The following is a 19,545-nucleotide window of genomic DNA, read 5'->3' on the forward strand; positions in this document are numbered from 1 at the left end:
CAGCGGCTTCCCCCGCCCTTGCAGAGCGCCACAGCCAATGATGCCTTTCCATTCCATCCCGGAGAGTGGGCCGCTCTAGCTTCCCTGGAGCTCCATGGTTATGCGGAGCGAGAGCTTCCGGGTTGCTGGCTGGCGACGTGGGGCGTGGTGGGATCGAGCCTCTGGCGTCGGCGTCTGAACTAGAGGTGCAGGTGAAGAAAAGAGCGGGGAGCTGCTGCGCACGTGCGAGAGAGCCGCAGTGTGGGGAAAGGTCTGCTTGCAAGATGCTGCGGCGGAAACCGACGCGGCTTGAGTTGAAGCTGGACGACATCGAGGAGTTCGACGGCGCCCGCAAGGAACTCGAGGTGGGTGAGTCAGCGGCGTAGCGTGAGTTGTCAGCACCCGGGGCAAGGCACGTAATTTGCGCCCCCCTAACCCCTAACCTGCGAGTTGCTGCTGGCGCTGCTGCCCAAACGACGCCGCTTGCCCGGAGGAGGAGGGGGGCAGAGAGGCGAGGAAAATGCAACGGTCCAGCAGCGGCAGCAGCACCGGCGGAGGCGGGGCTGTGAGGAGGGGCTGCCTGGCGCGTCCTCCGCGGCGAGCACTGAGAGCCGCTGCCTGCCGGGCGCCTTCAGCCCGGGCGCGCGCACAGCTCGTCGGTTCCGCGAGACATGCGGCTCCGCTACAGCCTGCGCCCGAGGCTCTTCGGCGACTCCGGAGGCAGCGAGCGCGCCCCCCCCAGATGTTGCGCCCGGTGCGGCCTGCCCCCCTTGCACCCCCCACGCTATGCCACTGGGGTGAGTGGTTGGTTGGTTGGTTGGTTGCGGGACGGCAAGGCGCTCCTTGCCCACCTTTCTTCGGTGTTGGTGTTGTTGTTTGCGCACTCTGCACATGCTTAGAGATTCTCTTGGCCTTGCTTTCTCTTTTCTTTTTTAAAAACCTGTTTCTCCTCACAAGGGGAGTAGCCATCCTGTTTGTTATTGAGCTGCAAGGCCCGGTCTTCTCTCTCCCACTCAGGAGGGTACCGAGTATAGTAAACAGGCGGTGAGGTAGAGCCACCCGCTGGAGTTGGGCGCAGTCCCCCCCCCCACTGTTCTTACTTGGGTGGAACATGCACAAACAAGCTTATAAAATTATGCACAGTACGGAGAAAGAACACTGGCTCCTCAGGGCTGCCATTTGCTTGTTTTAATAAAAGGTTGTTGGCTGGGGAAAAGGTCGCAGCTCAGTGTCAAAGGGTTTTCTTTGCATTGAGAAGGTCCCAGGTTCAATTGTGAGTATCCCCAAGTAAGTTTGGAAGAGGCTTCCTGCCTGAAACCGTGGAGAAGTGCTGCCAAACAGGGTGGACAATACTGAGCTAAGTGGATCCAATGGTCTGACTCTGTAAAAGGCAGCTTCCTGTGTTTTGTTCCATGACCATAAGCTCAGCTGTAAAGCATTTCCTTTGCATGCAGAAGCTCCCAAGTTCAGTCTCCCAGGTAGGGCTGGGAGACTCCCTGCCTGAAATCCTGCAATATTGTTGTTAGTTAGAGTAGACAATACTGAACAAGATGAAACAATGGTCCAATTTGGTATAAAATGGCTATTTGTATTCCTGTGCAAGAAGGTGTGTTTGTGCGTACACAGTAGCAGATCTAAATGCCAAATTATGCTTGAGGTTGCCTCCATGTTAGCCCCCTGCACTCACGAGTAAAGGTGTTTGGCCCCTTTCTGTGGCAGAATTTTTTGACAGCTTGCAATGTCTTAAATCTGAAAGCAAAGAATCAGATTCATTACAGCTATATTTGAAAAAGAAAACATGTCATGGCATGGGCGGAGGAGGTACATATGTGATTGTCCTGGAGAAGTTTTCTTTAATTATGCTTTAATTATGTTTCCACAGAGTCGTAGGAAGCGCGAGGAGGTGGACATGGTGGGAGCCAGCGATGCTGAGTGTGCGCTGGGACTCAGCACTGATCATAAGAGCCGGGAGCAGATGATACATGACCGGATTGGCTACAAACCCCAGCCCAAACCAAACAATTGTTAATCTCAGTTTGGGAACTTTGAGTTCTAGAGCCCAAAGGGTGGACAGTGGGAGTGCCTGGTACCTGTGAGCTTTGGAAGAAAGCAGGAATTTGTTTCAAGAGCCCAACAAACTCTGTTTAGAAATAGCAGAAGAGACTGAGCTGCTCTCCTCTAGGTTTTAAATGGAGTTCCTCCTCCAAGCAGAGCAAGTCTTGCTTTCCCTACAAAGATGGGATCTTCCTTACTTGATGGTTTCTTTTGTGCAACCTTGCTAGGCTGCTGTGCTTAATAAAATATTTGTTTTTAACTTTGCATGCTTCATTGTATAAACATAGATGGACATTTTTACTTGTGAAAGAGACCTTGAGCCTTGCTGATGGGTGCAGCAACAGAAGTGAAATTGAGCATTTTTTACTTTTTACTTTGAGGTGGTTGTAGAGTGGGTTTATTTACAACTGAGAGGCCCTAGATTATTAGTGGAAGAGCAGAGACTGGATATGCAGAAGGTCCCAGGCTGAACTGCTGACATCACCAGTTAAAAATGCTTCTGAGTTGCCAGCCTGGGAAATGACCATTTGCTGCCTGTATCCCTGGAGTAGACAAGGAGTGCGGAAGCTGTGGCCCTCCAGACAGTGCTGAATCATAGCTCTCATCCTCCCTGACCACTGAAATAGGGTGGCTGAGGTTGATAGGAATTAGGAGTTCACCATTGTCTGGTGGACAGTGGCAGAATTTCGCCTACTTTAGAGTGGACTGTACTGAGTTAAGTGGACGAAAAGTCTGACTTCGAAGCAAAATGGATTTGGGGGGCAACCACACTATATTCCTCATCTTTCTCACACGAAGATGAGTTGACCACGGTTATGATCAATATGGTTTTATTTTCGGGGTGAAACAAGGTACCAAGATCTACTTGTTACAGAGATGCTCCAAAGGTGCAGGAGATGTTACTTAGTGTTTGAGGATTCCCCCTCCCCTTTTGTCTTGGGAAGAAGGCATTCTGTCTAAAGCTGCTGCATACTGACAAATTAATCTTCCTGCAAAACAGTATGCCACAAGAGGCTGCCTTACAAGTCCATGGGTTGCAATAAAACATCTGCTCCTGCCTTTTGTGCTTGAATTCTGTGTGATCCATTCATAAGCAATGGGCTGTAGCCAATGCTAGTCCTACTCAGAGTAGATACACTGAAATTAATGAACGAGACTAACTTGGGTCCATTACTTTATTTGGGTTTACTGATTAGAACAAGCGTTAGCTGGTAATGGTTTTCTGCAAAGAATTCTGGGAGCTGCCGTTTGTTAAGGGTGCTGAGAGGAGTCGTTTTAGTTAACACAGCTGATTTTTGGTTCTTGCCAATAAACTGAGTAGCATAAAAATTATAGCGGGGATCAAATACTGGAGAGAACTCACAAAAATACAGTGGTGCCTCGCAAGACGAAATTAATTCGTTCCGCGAGTTTTTTCGTCTAGCGAATTTTTCGTCTTGCGAAGCACGAACTCCCATAGGAATGCATTGAAATTCAATTAATGCGTTCCTATGGTCAAAAAAAGTCCAAACAAAGCCAAATTTGGTACAACAAGAGTTTATTAAGTGCTCTTTAAAGTCACACATACTGTAAAGAGCATTTCAAAAATTGAAGGAACAAGTAAGTTTCTAAACATGACAGAAAAACATTTAAAAATCAACAAAGTGTACAGTACATTTTCTAAGACTCTGGGGGACCACTCGAAGAAGGTTCCTCTTCCACTCTTTGCTTCTTGCTGAAGAACCTGCCCATGGTCTGCTGCTTCATCCGCCTTTTCAGCACCTCCCTGAAAGGCGACATGACCCTCGTATCAAAAGTGTTCGCGAGGTCATGTGCCACGTGCTTGTCAGGGTGGTGCCGCTGTGCAAAAGCCTGCACATCCTTCCACTTCAGGCAAATGTCCCTCAGTTCTTTGGAGGACGGCCATTCCTCAGTTGCTTCCTCCTCTTCCAGCGAGGCCTGCTCCTGCGCAGCCTCTGCCTGCAGTTCGACCAGCTCCTGGGTGGTCAGCTCGTGGTCGTGCTCCTCCACCAGCTCGCTGATGTCCTCCTCTGTGACCTCCAGGGCCCATGGTCCTCCCCAAGGCAACAATGTCCTGCACCACTGTTGACTCTGGTGCATCAGAGTCACTTGGTGCCACGCAGTCCGGCCACAGGCTGCGCCAAGCGCAATTCAAATTTCTCTGGCTGATCCCATTCCAGGCCGTGGTGATCATCTTCAAGCAGGTGACGATGTCAAAGTGGTCCTTCCAGAATTCCCGCAGGGTGATGGTGGTGCAATCAGTCACCTCGAAGCATCGCCTGAAAAGCTCCTTGGTGTAGAGTTTTTTGAAATTGGCGATGACCTGCTGATCCATCAGCTGGAGCAGTGGCGTGGTGTTAGGCGGCAGGAACATGATGCTGATGAAGCTGAACTCCTCCAACAAGTCCTCCTCAAGGCCTTTAGGATGAGCAGGAGCATTGTCCATCAGAAGCAAAGCCTTCAGCAGCAGGTCGTTGTCCAGCAGGTACTGTTTGACAGCAGGGCCAAAAGCAAGATTGACCCAGTCCACAAACAGCACACGTGTGACCCAAGCCTTACTGTTGGATCGCCACATGACACTCAGCTGCTCCTTGTCGACCTTGTGTTTCTTGAAGGCCCGTGGGTTCTCCGAGTGGTACACCAGCAGGGGCTTGATCTTCAGGTCGCTGCTTGCGTTGGCACAGAAGAGCAGGGTCAGACGGTCCTTCATGGGCTTGTGGCCAGGCAACGTGGCCTCCTCCTGTGTGATGAAAGTCCTTTTGGGCATCCTCTTCCAAAACAGCCCGGTCTCGTCACAGTTGAAGACCTGCTGTGGAACGTAGCCCTCCGTCGTCACAACCTCCAGGAACTCCGCTGCAAAGTCTTCAGCCGCAGAAACATCAGAACTTGCAGCCTCTCCATGCCTGACCACGCTGTGGATTCCAGATCTTGTCTTGAACCGGTCAAACCAGCCTCTGCTTGCCTTGAAGACTTCTGGCTCGCCTGAGGTTCCTGGCTGTTCCCGGACGAGGTCTGCGTGCAAGGCCTTGGCCTTCTCACAAATGACGGCCTCAGTCACTGTGTCCCCTACACGCTGCTTCTCTTCTAACCAGATGAGCAGCAACTTCTCCACCTCCTCCAGAACAGCTGGGCGGTTCTTCACGATCCTGGTGACTCCCTTGGCTGCATCAGTCGCAAGGATCTTCTCCCTCACCTTCAGGATGGTCCCGATGGTCGATGGATTCCTCCCGTACTCCCTGGCGAGGTCTGTCACACGCATTCCACCGCCGTGCTTCCGGATGATCTCCTTCTTCATTTCCAGCGTAACCTTCGCCTTCTTCCCCTCGCCGGCCTCTGCAGCAGCAGTCTTCTTGGGTCCCATGGCAGCACAGCTCCTACCTTCGCAAACCCCCAAAAATAAATAAATCAGTGCTTCAATTCCAAAAAATTCAAAAGCACCCAGCCACCCACCACACAGAAATTCAAACCCAGAACCAGGTCCTTGAATTCCAAACACCCCAACCCAAAATCCAACCCCCCCCCCCAAGTTTTAAAACTTTAACTTACCGATTGGCTGCAAAAGAAGTTTTGGAAAAGCTTCAAAAATCACCAAAGTCTTCAAAAACCTCAACTGTTCCCCCAGCCCCTCCCCAACTGTTGCAACCCCCTCCCCAACTGTTGCAACCCCCTCCCCAACTGTTGCAACCCCCTCCCCAACTGTTCCCCCAGGCCCTCCCCAACTGTTGCAAACCCCTCCCCAACTGTTCCTCCAGCCACCCACCACACAGAAATTCAAACCCAGAATTTTTTTTAAAAAAAACACAGCAGAGTGGCCCAATGGTCACAGAAAATCATAAAAATGCAGAAAAAACCACACAAGCTTCCAAATTATTGCAAACCCCTCCTCAACTGTTCCCCCAGCCACCCACCACACAGAAATTCAAACCCAGTTTTTTTTAAAAAAAAAACCAGCAGAGTGGCCCAATGGTCACAAAAAATGCAGGAAAAAAACACACAAGCTTCCAGATTCTTACAAACCCCTCCCCAACACCAAGTCCTTGATTTCCAAACACCCCAACCCAAAATCCAAAACCCCCCAAAAAAGTTTTAAAAGTTTAACTTACCAAATGGCTGCAAAAGAAGTTTTGGGAAAGCTTCAAAAAGCAGCAAAGTCTTCAAAAACTTCAAAAAATACTACCACACCACGTGCTATGAGTTGCTCCTCGAAGTCAAGTCGCAACTGCACCTCTTCAAGCAATGCACCCTGGGTATTAACGGTTTTAAGAAAAAGGAAACAAACTTGCAATACGTTTTCGTCTTGTGAAGCAAGCCCATAGAGAAATTCGTCTTGCGAAGCAGCTCAAAAACCGCAAAACCCTTTCGTCTAGCGAGTTTTTCGTCTTGCGAGGCATTCGTCTTGCGGGGCACCACTGTAATAATCCTAATAACATCTTTTGTCTTCAGAATTGACGGGTAAATCTCAGTCTAACTGGAGCTCAAACAAAGGTAGTAGGGGAACTTCCATTATTGTTAGCAGGCAGGTCTGGTTCTGGAGTTGGGTGGCCTAACAGTGAGGGGGGGGGTGCTATTAAAGCCACGTAAAAAACAACGACCTACTTGATGTTTAGAACATTTGATGTTTCTCAATCCTCTCCCTGGAGGAAAAAAGATTCAGTTACATTAAAAGGCAGCCGTGGCTTCCCCCCACCCTGCCCCAGTGTTGGGAGCAATAGCCCTCAGCAGCTTGTGTAGATGTTGGAAGGTTTATAAGAAGTAGGTGCTGAGAGAGATGGGGAGAAACAATCTCTATTCAACTACAAAAGCCCTCACAGCATCCACCAGGCTTTGGCCAACAATCACAAGAAAGCATCACACCATTCCTTCAGGCAGCCATAACAGTCTCTGGATTGCTTGGCGTTGGCACCGCATGTGTCCTTCAGCCACTCGCGGAAGAGGTCCTTCAGCACTAAGAACTGTCCCAGAACCACGTACGCCTTGTCAAAGCCTTTGTCTTCCAGCTTCCTGCCAAGTACATCTCCAATGCCAGCTAAAGTACCAAGAGACTTGTCCCCCATGGGCTCAGCCATGAAGTCCTGATGCTTCTGACTGGTGGTCATGTTGCCTGCAGCTCTGCCTGCTCTCTCGCCTCAACCACTGCTCCCATCAAAGGGTGCTGAGAGTTGTTAGAAGACCCACTAGTCTCTTCACAGAGCTACAATTCCCAGAGTTCCCTGTGAAGAGGGATTGATAAACTGCTCTGGGAGCAGAAAAGGGGTTCTCAGCTGTAATGGGTATGGGGTTGCTCATGCGTAAGTTGCTGCCTCTCCTGGTTATGTTGCCTTGTTAAACTTTTCTGTCTGCATAGCCCTTCAATTCGTGGCTGCCTCAGTCGCTAGCAGAATCCGTCAGTGGGCGTTTCTTAAATCTTTTCCAACATAAAAGTTGTTTGACACCCAGTCTCCTCCTACTCTCTCTGCGCGGAAGTCTTCTGTGCAGGGTGGGCGTGGGTAGCGGAGGACCCGTGCTCTCCCCGCTGGTGTCCGGTGAAGAGTCCTGGAGCCCTCTCGCCGATTCCCCCATCAGCCCCTCTATATCCCTGGTGTTGCGCTGATTTGCTTCCCCATCTGCGGAGCTGCATCTCTCCCTGCTGGGCCCTTCTCCAGCATCATTTAAGAGCCTTCCCTCCGCCTCTAGCTCCGATGTCAGTTCCCTGACATCAGCCCTCTTAGCAAATCAGTTCCCAGGATTCTTTGAGGGAAGCCATGACTATTTAAAACAATAGTGTTTTAAGTGTGTTTTGTGAATGTGGCCAGTATACAGGTGAAACTCGGAAAATTAGAATATTGTGGAGAAGTTCATTTATTTCAGGAATTCAGCTTAAAAGGTGAGAGCTGGACCATAAAGAAGGCTGATCGCTGAAGAATGGATGCTTTTGAATTCTGGTGCTGGAGGAGACTCTTGAGAGTCCCATGGACTGCAAGAGGATCCAACCTCTCCATTCTGAAGGAAATCAGCCCTGAGTGCTCACTGGAAGGACAGATCCTGAAGCTGAGGCTCCAATACTTTGGCCACCTCATGAGAAGAGAGGACTCCCTGGAAAAGACCCTGATGTTGGGAAAGATGGAGAGCACAAGGAGAAGGGGACGACAGAGAACGAGATGGTTGGACAGTGTTCTCGAAGCTACCAGCATGAGTTTGACCAAACTGCGGGAGGCAGTGGAGGACAGAAGTGCCTGGCGTGCTCTGGTCCAGGGGGTCACGAAGAGTCGGACACGACTAAACGACTAAACAACAACAATATATGAGATAGACTCATGACATGCAAAGCAAGATATGTCAAGCCTTTATTAGTTATCATTGTGATGATTAGAATATTAAATGAAATCAGCAAAATAAGGACTGCAAATAGAGCAAATCTCTTTTCTGATAAGAACAGCTTTTGCATCTCATTTGGAAACCAAGGACCCAGAGTCTGGAGGAAGAACGGGGAGGGACACAATGCCAGATGCTTGAAGTCCAGTGTGAAGTTTCCACAGTCTGTGTTGATTTGGGGAGCCATGTCATCAGCTGGTGTTGGTCCACTGTGCTTCATTAAGTCCAGGGTCAATGCAGCCGTCTACCAGGAGATTTTGGAGCACTTCATTCTTCATGGGGATGCTGACTTCATTTTCCAGCAGGAATTGGCACCTGCCCACACTGCCAAAAATACCAAAACCTGGTTCAATGCCCATGGGATTACTGTGCTTGATTGGCCAGCTAATTCGCCTGACCTGAACCCCATAGAGAATCTATGGGGCACTGCCAAGAGACAGATGAGAGACATAAGACCGAGCAATGCAGAAGAGCTGAAGGCTGCTATTGAAGCATCCTGGTCTTTCATAACACCTCAGCAGTGCCACAGGCTGATAGGCAGTAATTGATGCAAAAGGGGCCCAAACCAAGTACTAAGTACATATGCATGCTTCTACTTCTCAGAGGTCCAATATGGCTCTATTTGCAGTCCTTGTTTTTCTGATTTTATTTAATATTCTAATTTCCTGAGATTGTTAATTTGGGGTTTTCATCAGCTGTACGCCATGATCATCACAATTATAACAAATAAAGGCTTGACATATCTCGCTTTGCATGTCATGAGTCTATCTCATATATTAGTTTCACCTTTTAAGTTGAATTACTGAAATAAATGAACTTTCCCACGATATTCTAATTTCCGAGTTTCACCTGTATATAAGGAGGCAGCATCAAAATCTGTCTCCTGCATGTGGTTCTGAAAAATGTTTTGACACCGAAATGCATGAAAGATGCTGGCCTAAAAAAAAAAAAGAAGACACTAGCTTCATGGTACTGTTAGGTGCCATGCAGGGTGCTTTGAAACATTTCACACACATCCACAATTTCTATAAAATACATTCTGCTTTATTAGTTACATACACAGACTGTTCATCTGTACTTATATAATGTTATCAGATGCGCAATCTCAAACTGGATTTAATGAACATCTGCCATAGAATACTTTGCTAGAAGAGAGAGACAAGTCTGAAAATATATTGAAAGGCACCATTGTTTATTGGGCACAGTGGGGTATACAGCACCAGCAACACAATTCTTTAGCAAGTAAAATGAGGCCCCAACTGCACCATGTGTTTAAAGCAATATCACATTGCTTTAAGCAGTCATGATTTCCCCAAAGAATTTTGGGAACTTCAATTTGTTATGGGTGCCGCAGTTGTTAGGAAACCCCTAGTCCTCTGATAGCTACAATTCCCTGAGTGGTTTAACAGTCAATCCTTTTACCATGGGAACTTTGGGAATTGTAACTCTGTGAGGGGAAAAGGGAGTTTCCTAGCAATTCTCAGTACTCTTAACTGAGGTTCACAGGATTCTTTGAGAAGCCATGACTGTTCAAAGGGGGCAACTGGCAAGTTGAAGGCTCAGAGGTGGGAGGAAGCTGGAGGCCTCAAGTACACCCAGACCTTTATTGCAACTTCTCATGAGAACATTGTGGATCTTCACTCTCAAGAGGTACCACACTTCCACCAAAGGCACCCCACTCACAGAACATGCCAAGCAGTACTTGCCTGGGCAAACATGGGTTTGTGGGCTGATGGGAGGGAAGCAAGCAGAGAAACAGAAGCAGGCAGAAGAAAAAGGCTGGAATGTGGCTGCCGCCAAGCATGTATTGCTGAAAACACATGTTAAATGCACATAAGATGCAAATTGCCTGTTTTGCTTTGCTTCCGGTTATACATAAGATAATAATAATAATAATAATAATAAATTTTATTTATATCCTGCCCTCCCCAGCCGAAGCCGGGCTCAGGGCGGCTAACAACACTAAAATAGTGCAACATTATCAAAAACATCATAAGAATTAATTAAAATCAAAAATGATGGCAACCATAAACTAAAGTATTGTAAAGATTGCCAAAGGAGGGAGTCAGGCTGTGCCCTGGCCAAAGGCCTGGTGGAACAGCTCTGTCTTGCAGGCCCTGCGGAAAGATGTCAAGTCCTGCAGGGCCCTTGTCTCTTGTGACAGAGCGTTCCACCAGGTTGGAGCCGCAGCCGAAAAAGCCCTGGCTCTAGTTGAGGCCAGCCTAACCTCTCTGTGGCCTGGGACCTTCAAGATGTTTTTATTTGAGGACCGTAAGTTCCTCTGTGGGGCATACCAGGAGAGGCGGTCCCGTAGATACGAGGGTCCTAGGCCGTGTAGGGCTTTGAAGGTTAAAACCAGCACCTTAAACCTGATCCTGTACTCCACCGGGAGCCAGTGCAGCTGGTATAGCACCGGATGAATGTGATCCCGCAGCGAAGACCCCGTAAGGAGTCTCGCCGCGGCATTCTGCACCCGCTGGAGTTTCTGGGTCAGTCTCAGGGGCAGCCCCACGTAGAGCGAGTTACAATAATCCAGTCTGGAGGTGACCGTCGCGTGGATCACAGTGGCTAGGTCAGGGCGAGAGAGGTAAGGAGCCAACTGCTTAGCTTGGCGGAGATGAAAAAATGCCGCCTTTGTTATAGCTGCAATCTGAGCCTCCATGGAGAGGGAGGTATCGAAGATTACACCCAAACTCTTAACGGACGGTGCTGGCACTAATTGCACCCCCGCAAGAGATGGGAGTTGCCCCCTCAATCCCATATCGTCCCGTCCCAGCCAGAGGACCTCTGTCTTCGAAGGATTTAACTTCAACCGGCTCCCACGTAACCATCCAGCCACAGCTTCCAAGCATCTGATCAGTGTGTCTGGGGCCGAGTCAGGATGGCCATCCATCAACAGATAGAGTTGGGTGTCGTCAGCATACTGATGGCAGCCCAGCCCAAAACTCCGGACAAGCTGGGCGAGGGGGCGCATAAAGATGTTAAAAAGCATCGGGGAGAGAATTGCACCCTGAGGCACTCCACACACCAAGGAGTGGCGGGATGACAGTTCCCCCCCAAGCGCCACCCTCTGTCCCCGACCAGAGAGAAACGAGCGCAGCCATTGAAGGACTGTGCCCTGGATCCCCACATCGGCGAGGCGGTGGTCCAGAAGTTCGTGATCGACCATGTCGAAAGCTGCTGACAGATCTAGAAGAATCAGCAGCCCCGACCAGCCTCGATCCAGCTGTCTACGAAGATCATCTGTTAGGGCGACCAGAGCCGTCTCGGTCCCATGACCAGCGCGGAAGCCGGACTGGAATGGATCCAGAGCCGATGTTTCATCCAGAAACCTACCAAGCTGTTCAGCAACCGCTCTCTCAATCACCTTACCCAGGAATGGAAGATTCGAAACTGGGCGGTAATTGGATAGATCTAAGGGATCTAATGATGTTTTCTTTAAGAGCGGACGCACCACTGCCTCCTTCAGTTCCCCTGGGAATGTCCCGGTGCCAAGGGACAAATTGATGATATCCCCCAGGGGGGCCCGCACCTCGTCTGGACACGCTCTAATCAGCCAAGACGGCCACGGGTCGAGAGGACAAGTGGTGGGCTTTCCAGCTCGGAGGAGTCTGTCCACATCGGCTGGGGATATCCGGTCAAAGTGGTCCAATACTGGACCCGAGGACAGTCGAGGGGCCTCCAGTTCCTTTATTGTATCCAAATTGGCAGGGAGGTCATGGCGGAGCGACAGGACCTTCTCCGCAAAAAAGCTCGCAAATGCCTCACAGCTGTGTGTCGAATTGTTATTTAAATTTGGCTGTCCTTTGAGGGACGTTAAAGACCGAATTATACTAAATAATTGTGCCGGGCGAGAGCTAGCGGATGCAATGGAGGCCGAGAAGTAAGACTTCTTAGCGGCCTTCACTGCCATCTCGTAGGTTTTCATAAAAATCCTATAAGATGTTCTTGAGGCTCCGTCACGGGCACCCCGCCATACTCTAGCCGTCTGAGGTCCCGCTTCATTTTCTGGAGCTCCTCAGTAAACCAGGGAGCCCGGTTTCTGCGGGGTCGCAGAGGGCGCTTAGGTGCGATCTCATTGATGGCTGCCAGGAGCTGGGTATTCCAGCCCTCAACAAGCTCAGTCAATGAGTCGCCAGGGGGAGAAAGGTCCCGCAAGGCTTGACGGAATCTATCCGGGTCCATCAGCCTCCACGGGCGAGCCCAAATCGGCGCACCACCTAAGCAGGGTGGGGGTGGAACGTCAATCCTGGCTTTCAGAGCGTAGTGATCAGACCATGGCACCTTCATCGAAGGAAACATGATCACATCTATACCGACGCCAAAGATCAGATCCAGCGTGTGGCCTGCTTGATGTGTGGGGCCCGAAACAAACTGGGAGAGCCCTAGTGTCGCCATGGAAGACACCAGGTCCAGAGCCTGTGAGGAGGGAGTGGCATCGGCATGGATGTTGAAGTCCCCCAATACCAATAGGTTGGGGAACTCCAAGGTCCAGCCGGCCACCGCCTCCAGCAGGCCTGACAGGGTGGCTGCTGGTGCGCTAGGTGGCCGGTACACCAGCCAGACAGCCAAGCTCACCTTGGAGCCCCACACTAGGCCAACACATTCAATGCCGGGGATCGATGGCGGTGGTAGAGCCCTGAAAGAACAATCTTCCCGGATTAATAGTGCCACCCCTCCCCCGCGGCCCACAGTCCGTGACTGGTGGAGGACGGAGAAACCCGGGGGCGCCATCTCTCGTAAGGTAACAGTATCCCCTTCGCGCACCCAGGTCTCCGTCACACAAGCCAGGTCGACCCCCTGCGAGATGATGAAATCTCGTGGTTTTGTTGCCTATAGACCTGGCATTGCACAACACCAGTGACGGAGGTGAGTAATCCTTGCTCACCCTACCCTCGTCTCTCGGGATGGGGCGCAGATTGGAAGGGGTACGAGCATATCCGTATCTCGATCCCCTTCGCCTATGACATCTGCCCCCACCGCCATACCTCCCTCGCCCCTCCACGGTAGCAATCCCAGGCCTCATACTCTAAGCCAAGATCTAAGCCAAGATTAGCCACATTAGAAGAGACTGGTTTCCTCCCATCTATATAAAATGAAAGTTTAAGTCTCCTAAAGCTGAGAGCACACCGATACTAGTTAGGGCAGAGGTGGGGAAATCTGTGGCCTTGCAGATGTTGGGACTCCAGCTCCCATCAGTCCTAAGCACCACGGCCCCTGGTCAGAAATGATGGGAACTTTTGTGCAGCAGTACCTGGTGGGCCCAAAGGTTCCCCATCCCTGTACTCTAGTATGAGCATCTTGCCTGTAAAGGGATGATTCAGAGGTTGGAAGCTGCTTGCACCTAGCTCAGTTACCTGCCATCTACTATAGACTTTCACCTTTTCAAGTGACTTAGTGTATAGTGAAATGTTAAAAACACATAAAACACAACAACATAGACCTGGGGAAGCCATTTGACTGTGACATTTAAACTATGACACAGTTTGTTTGCTTCATGCTAAAGACAGACTGCATGCGGAAATTCTGTAATAACCTTGCATCTCACTTTATAAAGTTACTAACTTTACTTGCACAGTATTATTCATTTGGGGCATGTAGTGATCTTGGATGAAAAGAATCACCCACACTCAAAGCAATTTACAAAAAAAAGACAACTTGAAGGAAATGGCTATCTAAATTCTACTCTTTTGTTGCCTCCAAAGTCAATTTTTGCAGAAGTCTAAAGCAGAAAAGTGGGTATGATTTTTATATGCAGGGACTGAAAGCCAAGCCTGCTCAAGAAGGGTTGCACATGCCTTTTAAAGAAATTATGCCAAAGAAGTCAATCCAGAATATTTCCATTACTGGTAATGGAGGTATAGACCTTCAGTCTTAAGTGTTTTATTTCAATTAGGACTCAATGAATGCGGTTGCAGGGAAGAGCTTAGGCAAATTATTTTTAAAAAGCCTCTCTTACTATATGCTAAGCAACATAACAACATATTAAATGACCAACAGTTAAATGATACACTGCTTTCATTTTTAGCTTCCAATAAACTTGCCCAAAGGGCTACTGTAGATGGGGGTAGCCAATTGGAGACCCTCTCCGGATGTTGTGAACTCCCAACTCCCATCAGCCCTAGCCAAAATTCACATGAGGCTTGAACAGCAAAACTCTGGGAGGAGTGCCAATAATAATAATTCTCCTCTGTCCACCCCTTGGCCCAGGTCGTTTGATTCACAAAAGAACTTTTTACACAGTGTTCATAAGAACCAATCAGATTTCCTCTGAGCATTTCAAAACCCCAACGTGGGACAAAGTCAGATCAGAAGAAATTCTTTTAACGACAAAGAAACTATTTCCTACTTGAGCATGCATATGTAGTTCAGAGTAAATAAAATAGGAATAAAAGGAGGAATGCATTCAGCAAAACCCTAGAGGTCGTAAACAGGAGAGGCAGGATGGCAGTATTTACTATCTTCTCGTGAACTCTCTTCCTGGCCCTTAAGATCTATCTAAAAATTAAACTACATCAAAGCTACCTTCTATCTTTATGACCCAGGATGCCTGATGAACAACTGGCCTGTGTATTTAGAATGTTTATACGTGCCTGTCAGGCGTAGAGAAAGCAAATGGCAGAGGTGGAGAGGCTTGTGGGATTCGATCAGAAATTATTGTCAATGAATCAACCCCCGTCAACGCGATGCTTTCATCGCAGACACAAATGGCTTGCTCCATATTTCATAATTCCTCATAGCAATCCCACCTGACCCCCACACTCTGGATATTTGCACCCCTACATCTCACCGCTTTTTATTTTTAAATTTTTTTATTTGTTTTTGTTTTTTGTAAGAAGAGCTTAAGATAGTAGAGGTTAAGGTAATAGATGTACTGTGTTCTCTTCATGTTCATGTATGTGTTCTTGTATCACATAACGATGTCTAGCAGACATTCCTAAAGGAGTGCTCGACAACCTCTGCCTATTCTTTTCTAAAATTGAGTGACTAGGCAAGACCAAAGTCAGTCTGCTGCGGCAGCACTGAGCATCAGATAAATTGGCGGGAATGTAGTTATAACTTCTTTGATTACACGTGAAAAACCAATCATCTGGCAAGCTAACATGAGCATAATTAAAAATAATCTGCTGAACATGTGAGCAATTCCAAGTTGGCCATCCTGCGTCCAGACAGCAAGTTGCTTTCTTACTGCAATTCCCAATCTGAACACAAGAGGTGTCTGGTGGTGCTGCAACTCTAGGTGTGTATAATGCTATCGCATCCAGAGGTAACTTTTGTGTCACCTTTTCCCAGTCATGGAGATTGGTATAACCAATGATACCTTCAGGAATCCATTTAGAAAACCACTTTCCCATGTGTGTGGCATGTGCCATATGAAAGGGTTGTGTACAAACAGGGAGTATACAATTTCCTAAGGTAGTGTGCATATCATATGCTTCACTCAGACAAAAATGAGAGACGTTAGCCACTTTAGCGAAACGCATCCACAAATTATAGTTATGACTAGAAGAAGTGCCAGGGGGAAGATAGATACACTGAGTACTTGGTATCAAGAAAACAAATAATACACATGTTAAAATCAGCATAGAGTTCATATTTAGCTGAGTAATCAAGGCTACTAAAAAAGTCCCTGATGCTTCTGGAACATCATGATGCTGAAGTTGTGAAAAGATAAAGTGCGAGACTGGCTTCATTACTATCAGATAATGGAGGCATATAATTTGGATAAGAAAATTGGCTTCCAGGTGGAAAAATCAAAATTAGAAACAGAACTGTTAAAACCCAAAACTAAGATTTTGTCAAAGATGTATAACTTGCTGTTGAAATGGAATACTCAGGATGAAACGGTGAAATCTGCTATGATTAAATGGGCACAAGATGTTGGACATAACATTATGTTTCCTGACTGGGAACAGTTATGGACCACAGGTATGAAGTTTACGGCATGTAATGCTTTAAGAGAGAATATTACGAAAATGATATACAGGTGGTACATGACACCAGTCAAGCTTGCAAAAATCTATCATTTGCCTGACAATAAATGTTGGAAATGTAAAGAAACTGAGGGTACATTCTTTCACCTTTGGTGGACGTGCCCAAGGATTAAGGCTTTCTGGGAGATGATCTATAACGAAATGAAAAAGGTATTTAAATATACCTTCCTGAAGAAACCAGAGGCCTTTCTCCTGGGCATCGTCAGCCAATTGGTGCCAAAGAAGGATAGAACTTTTTTTATGTATGCCACAACAGCAGCAAGAATACTCATTGCAAAGTATTGGAAGACACAAGATCTACCCACCCTGGAAGAATGGCAAATGAAGGTGATGGACTATATGGAACTGGCGGAAATGACTGGCAGAATCCGAGACCAGGGAAAAGAGTCGGTGGAAGAAGATTGGAAGAAATTTAAAGACTATTTACAGAAATATTGTAAAATTAATGAATGTTAGAATGATGTTGGATAGAAATTAAGGGGTTTTCAGCTGTAATATTATAAAGGAATATGAAAAATGGATTATTAATAGGTAAAAATTTAATGTTACAATAGCTTAAGATTAAAGACTAGGATAAACAAAGAGGGTAAGGATTTGCTGAACCAACAAACTGAACTGGAATACAAAAAAGGGAGGTGTGAGAGGTCCGGGAAATAAGCTAATGAAAAATAAGTAATGGAAAGAATGAGTTGTTTTTAACTATTTTTATTTTGTATTTTCTTACTTTTTATTTTTATTTTGTAATACTTTGAAAATCTTAATAAATATCTGTCAGGGGTTCAGAAGCAGAGACGCAGAGAAGGGAGGAGACAGAGAGCGAGGGGGAGGAATACGAAGGAAAGATGAGTGGGGATGACGAACCGAGATCACCGAGCTTATCCAGTGAGTCCGAGGATTCCCAGAAGGGAGCGCCAGCGGTCAGAGCAAGGGGGGAAAGCAGGGGGACACCCCAGGAAGAAGGGTCCAGAGAGGAATCAGAGAGCAGCAGTTGGAGATCGGGACCCACGTACCCAGCCGGGAGCAGCGGGGAGAAAGGGGACCAGATATCGGGTTCCGGAGGCTTTCAGAAGGAGGGAGGGCATGAGTCAGGAGTAGTCACGCCCACCTCGGGGAGCGACGAAACGATCAAGAGGAAGGTTGAGAGTTGGGCGCGCGCGCCAAGTTCAAATGTAGCGGAAGCTGGCGCAGTAAGCAGCCCAGAGAGTGAACCAGGTCCCAAAGCCCGCCGCAAGGAGGCGGAAGGGTCAGGGGGGTCCGCGTCAGAAGAGAGTAGGAAAAAGGAGACCCCGGGGGGCAGAAGGACCCAGAGACGGAGGGAAAGGCGCAGGAGGTGGAGCAAGGCTAGGGTATTAAGCTGGTGTGCTAGAGGCGGAGACTCAGACGGGTCTTCGCCGGTCTGACCTAGAAGAAGTAGGGCTGCATATTGCAGTTTGGAAATGGAAGCTGTAATCCAATAAAGACTCTTTTAACCTGAACGCTGGCTAACGTGGTCCTATGTGAGCTGGGACTGAGTGGCAGCCCTGACAGTAAGACCCGTCTCATTTAAGCTTCGGACACCTGATACCTCGCAGCGGAGGCAGAAGCAGCGAGAGGAGGAGATTGGTGTTTGGGAGCGAGCTCACAACGGTTGGCAGAGATGACGGAAGCAGAGAAAATTTCAGCGCTGCAACAGGCAGTGACCCAATTGAACGCGGAGGTACAGGCATCCAAGAAAAGGGAGGAGGATGCGGCAGCCGCCTACAGAGATCTCCACGCCAGGTTTGAAGCATTGGTTAAGCATGGGCAGCCAGGACCCAGACCGGAGGGGGTTGGGTTGGCACGGAGAGCAGGAGGGCTTGTGGCTCACTTCGATGGGAATTTACAACAGTACCCCAATTTTCGAGCAGACGTAATGTGCGCACTGCAACTGCTGGCAAAAGACTTTAGAGATGAGGAAGAGAAAGTGGGGTTTATACTATCCCATTTGCATGGGGATGCTAAAGCGTGGCTACGCAATTTGTGGAGGGATAAAGATCCGGCGCTTCAGAGTGCAGATGCCTTTATCAAAGCGATGGATGCGTGCTTTTTATCTACCATTGACGTGGATCTTGCCCGACGGGAGATTCATGGACTGGAACAAGGGAGGGCGAGCGTACGGCAGTATCACGCCCGCTTTTTTGCGCTGGTCAGTGCCTTAGAATGGGACCGGGATTCGCCCCCAGTCAGAGACCTATTCTGGGAGGGTCTGAGCAGTGCTGTTAAAGACGAAATTGCGAGGGGGGAGAGGCCCCGGAGCACGCAGGAGGTGGTCCAAAGGGCGCTGACTGTGGGGGTGAGGCTGGAAGAACGTCCATGGTGCAGAGACGAAGGACGTGGAGGGCGCGAAGCAGCGAGAAGTTTCTCTTTCGTTCCCAGGGAAGCTGCGCGTGCGCAATCCACACCTCCGCCAGGAGGGGGAGTGGAACCTATGGAGGTGGGAGGCGCCAGGGCTCAGTCAGCTACCAGAGCCCCTGCACCGGCGGCAGTCAAGACTAAACCTCCTAGAGGGACCCGGAAGTGTTACATATGCGACAGCTCTCAACACTTGGCGAAAGAGTGTCCCCAGAGGAGCTCCAAGCACACTGCAGCCTCCGCAACGGTGAAAGCGGCCACGCAACACAGCGAACCCCAGCAGGGAAACGATGATGTCTGGCTGGAGACAGAGGCACTGGGGCCCAGCCAGACGCATCACTGAAGCAGTCCCCAGCGATCTTGCAACCCACGGACCCCCTCCCACCCAAACCAGTAGTGCAGCTCACAGCATCTCTCCAGCTACCCGATGGCGTCACTATCGAAGTGCCGCTTTCTGTGGATTCTGGAAGCAACGCAGACTTTATAGCGCAGGATTTTGTGGAGCAGCACGCTATACAGCTATTACCTGCCACTCTGCCCCTGCAAGTCGTCACAGTGGATGGCAGAGAGTTGCTGGGGGGGCAGGTGGTGAAGCAGACGCCGCCAATGGTGATGCGCCTTGGTAACCACAGGGAAGTCATCAGTTTTAATGTCACCCGACTGTCGGACACACCCATTGTGTTGGGCATGAGTTGGCTGGACAGGCACAGTCCGACACTGGCTTGGTACCAGCGACAGCTGATCTTCGGCTCCTCTTACTGCGCAGAACACTGCATCCTGCCCAGACAGGAGGGAG

The 19,545-nt window shown here is 48.8% G+C and overlaps 1 protein-coding gene and 1 pseudogene across 2 annotated transcripts; one reads left to right on the forward strand and one right to left on the reverse strand.

Moving 5' to 3' along the window:
* Nucleotides 1-107: 107 nt before the first annotated feature.
* On the forward strand, nucleotides 108-2,293 carry LOC308578355 (anaphase-promoting complex subunit CDC26-like). The gene is made up of 2 exons (XM_081178623.1): nucleotides 108-344; nucleotides 1,862-2,293. The coding sequence occupies exons 1-2, from the start codon at nucleotides 264-266 to the stop codon at nucleotides 2,006-2,008; spliced, it is 228 nt and encodes a 75-aa protein (XP_081034749.1). The 5' UTR covers nucleotides 108-263; the 3' UTR covers nucleotides 2,009-2,293.
* Nucleotides 2,294-6,608: 4,315 nt separating this feature from the next.
* LOC308578372 (barrier-to-autointegration factor pseudogene) lies at nucleotides 6,609-7,230 on the reverse strand (annotated as a pseudogene). Its single transcript has one exon. The product of its transcript is annotated as a barrier-to-autointegration factor pseudogene (transcript).
* Between the last annotated feature and the right edge of the window lie 12,315 nt (nucleotides 7,231-19,545).

Source organism: Podarcis bocagei (genome assembly GCF_964188305.1).
Source record: "Podarcis bocagei genome assembly, chromosome: W".
Lineage (NCBI taxonomy): Eukaryota > Metazoa > Chordata > Lepidosauria > Squamata > Lacertidae > Podarcis > Podarcis bocagei.

What these genes read in the sequence shown, in the direction of transcription:
- LOC308578355 (XM_081178623.1), top strand. Translation starts at nt 264, where the DNA reads ATGCTGCGGCGGAAACCGACGCGGCTTGAGTTGAAGCTGGACGACATC. An exon ending in GCGCCCGCAAGGAACTCGAG is followed by an intron (nt 345 to 1,861) that starts GTGGGTGAGTCA and finishes ATGTTTCCACAG; the next exon opens with AGTCGTAGGAAGCGCGAGGA.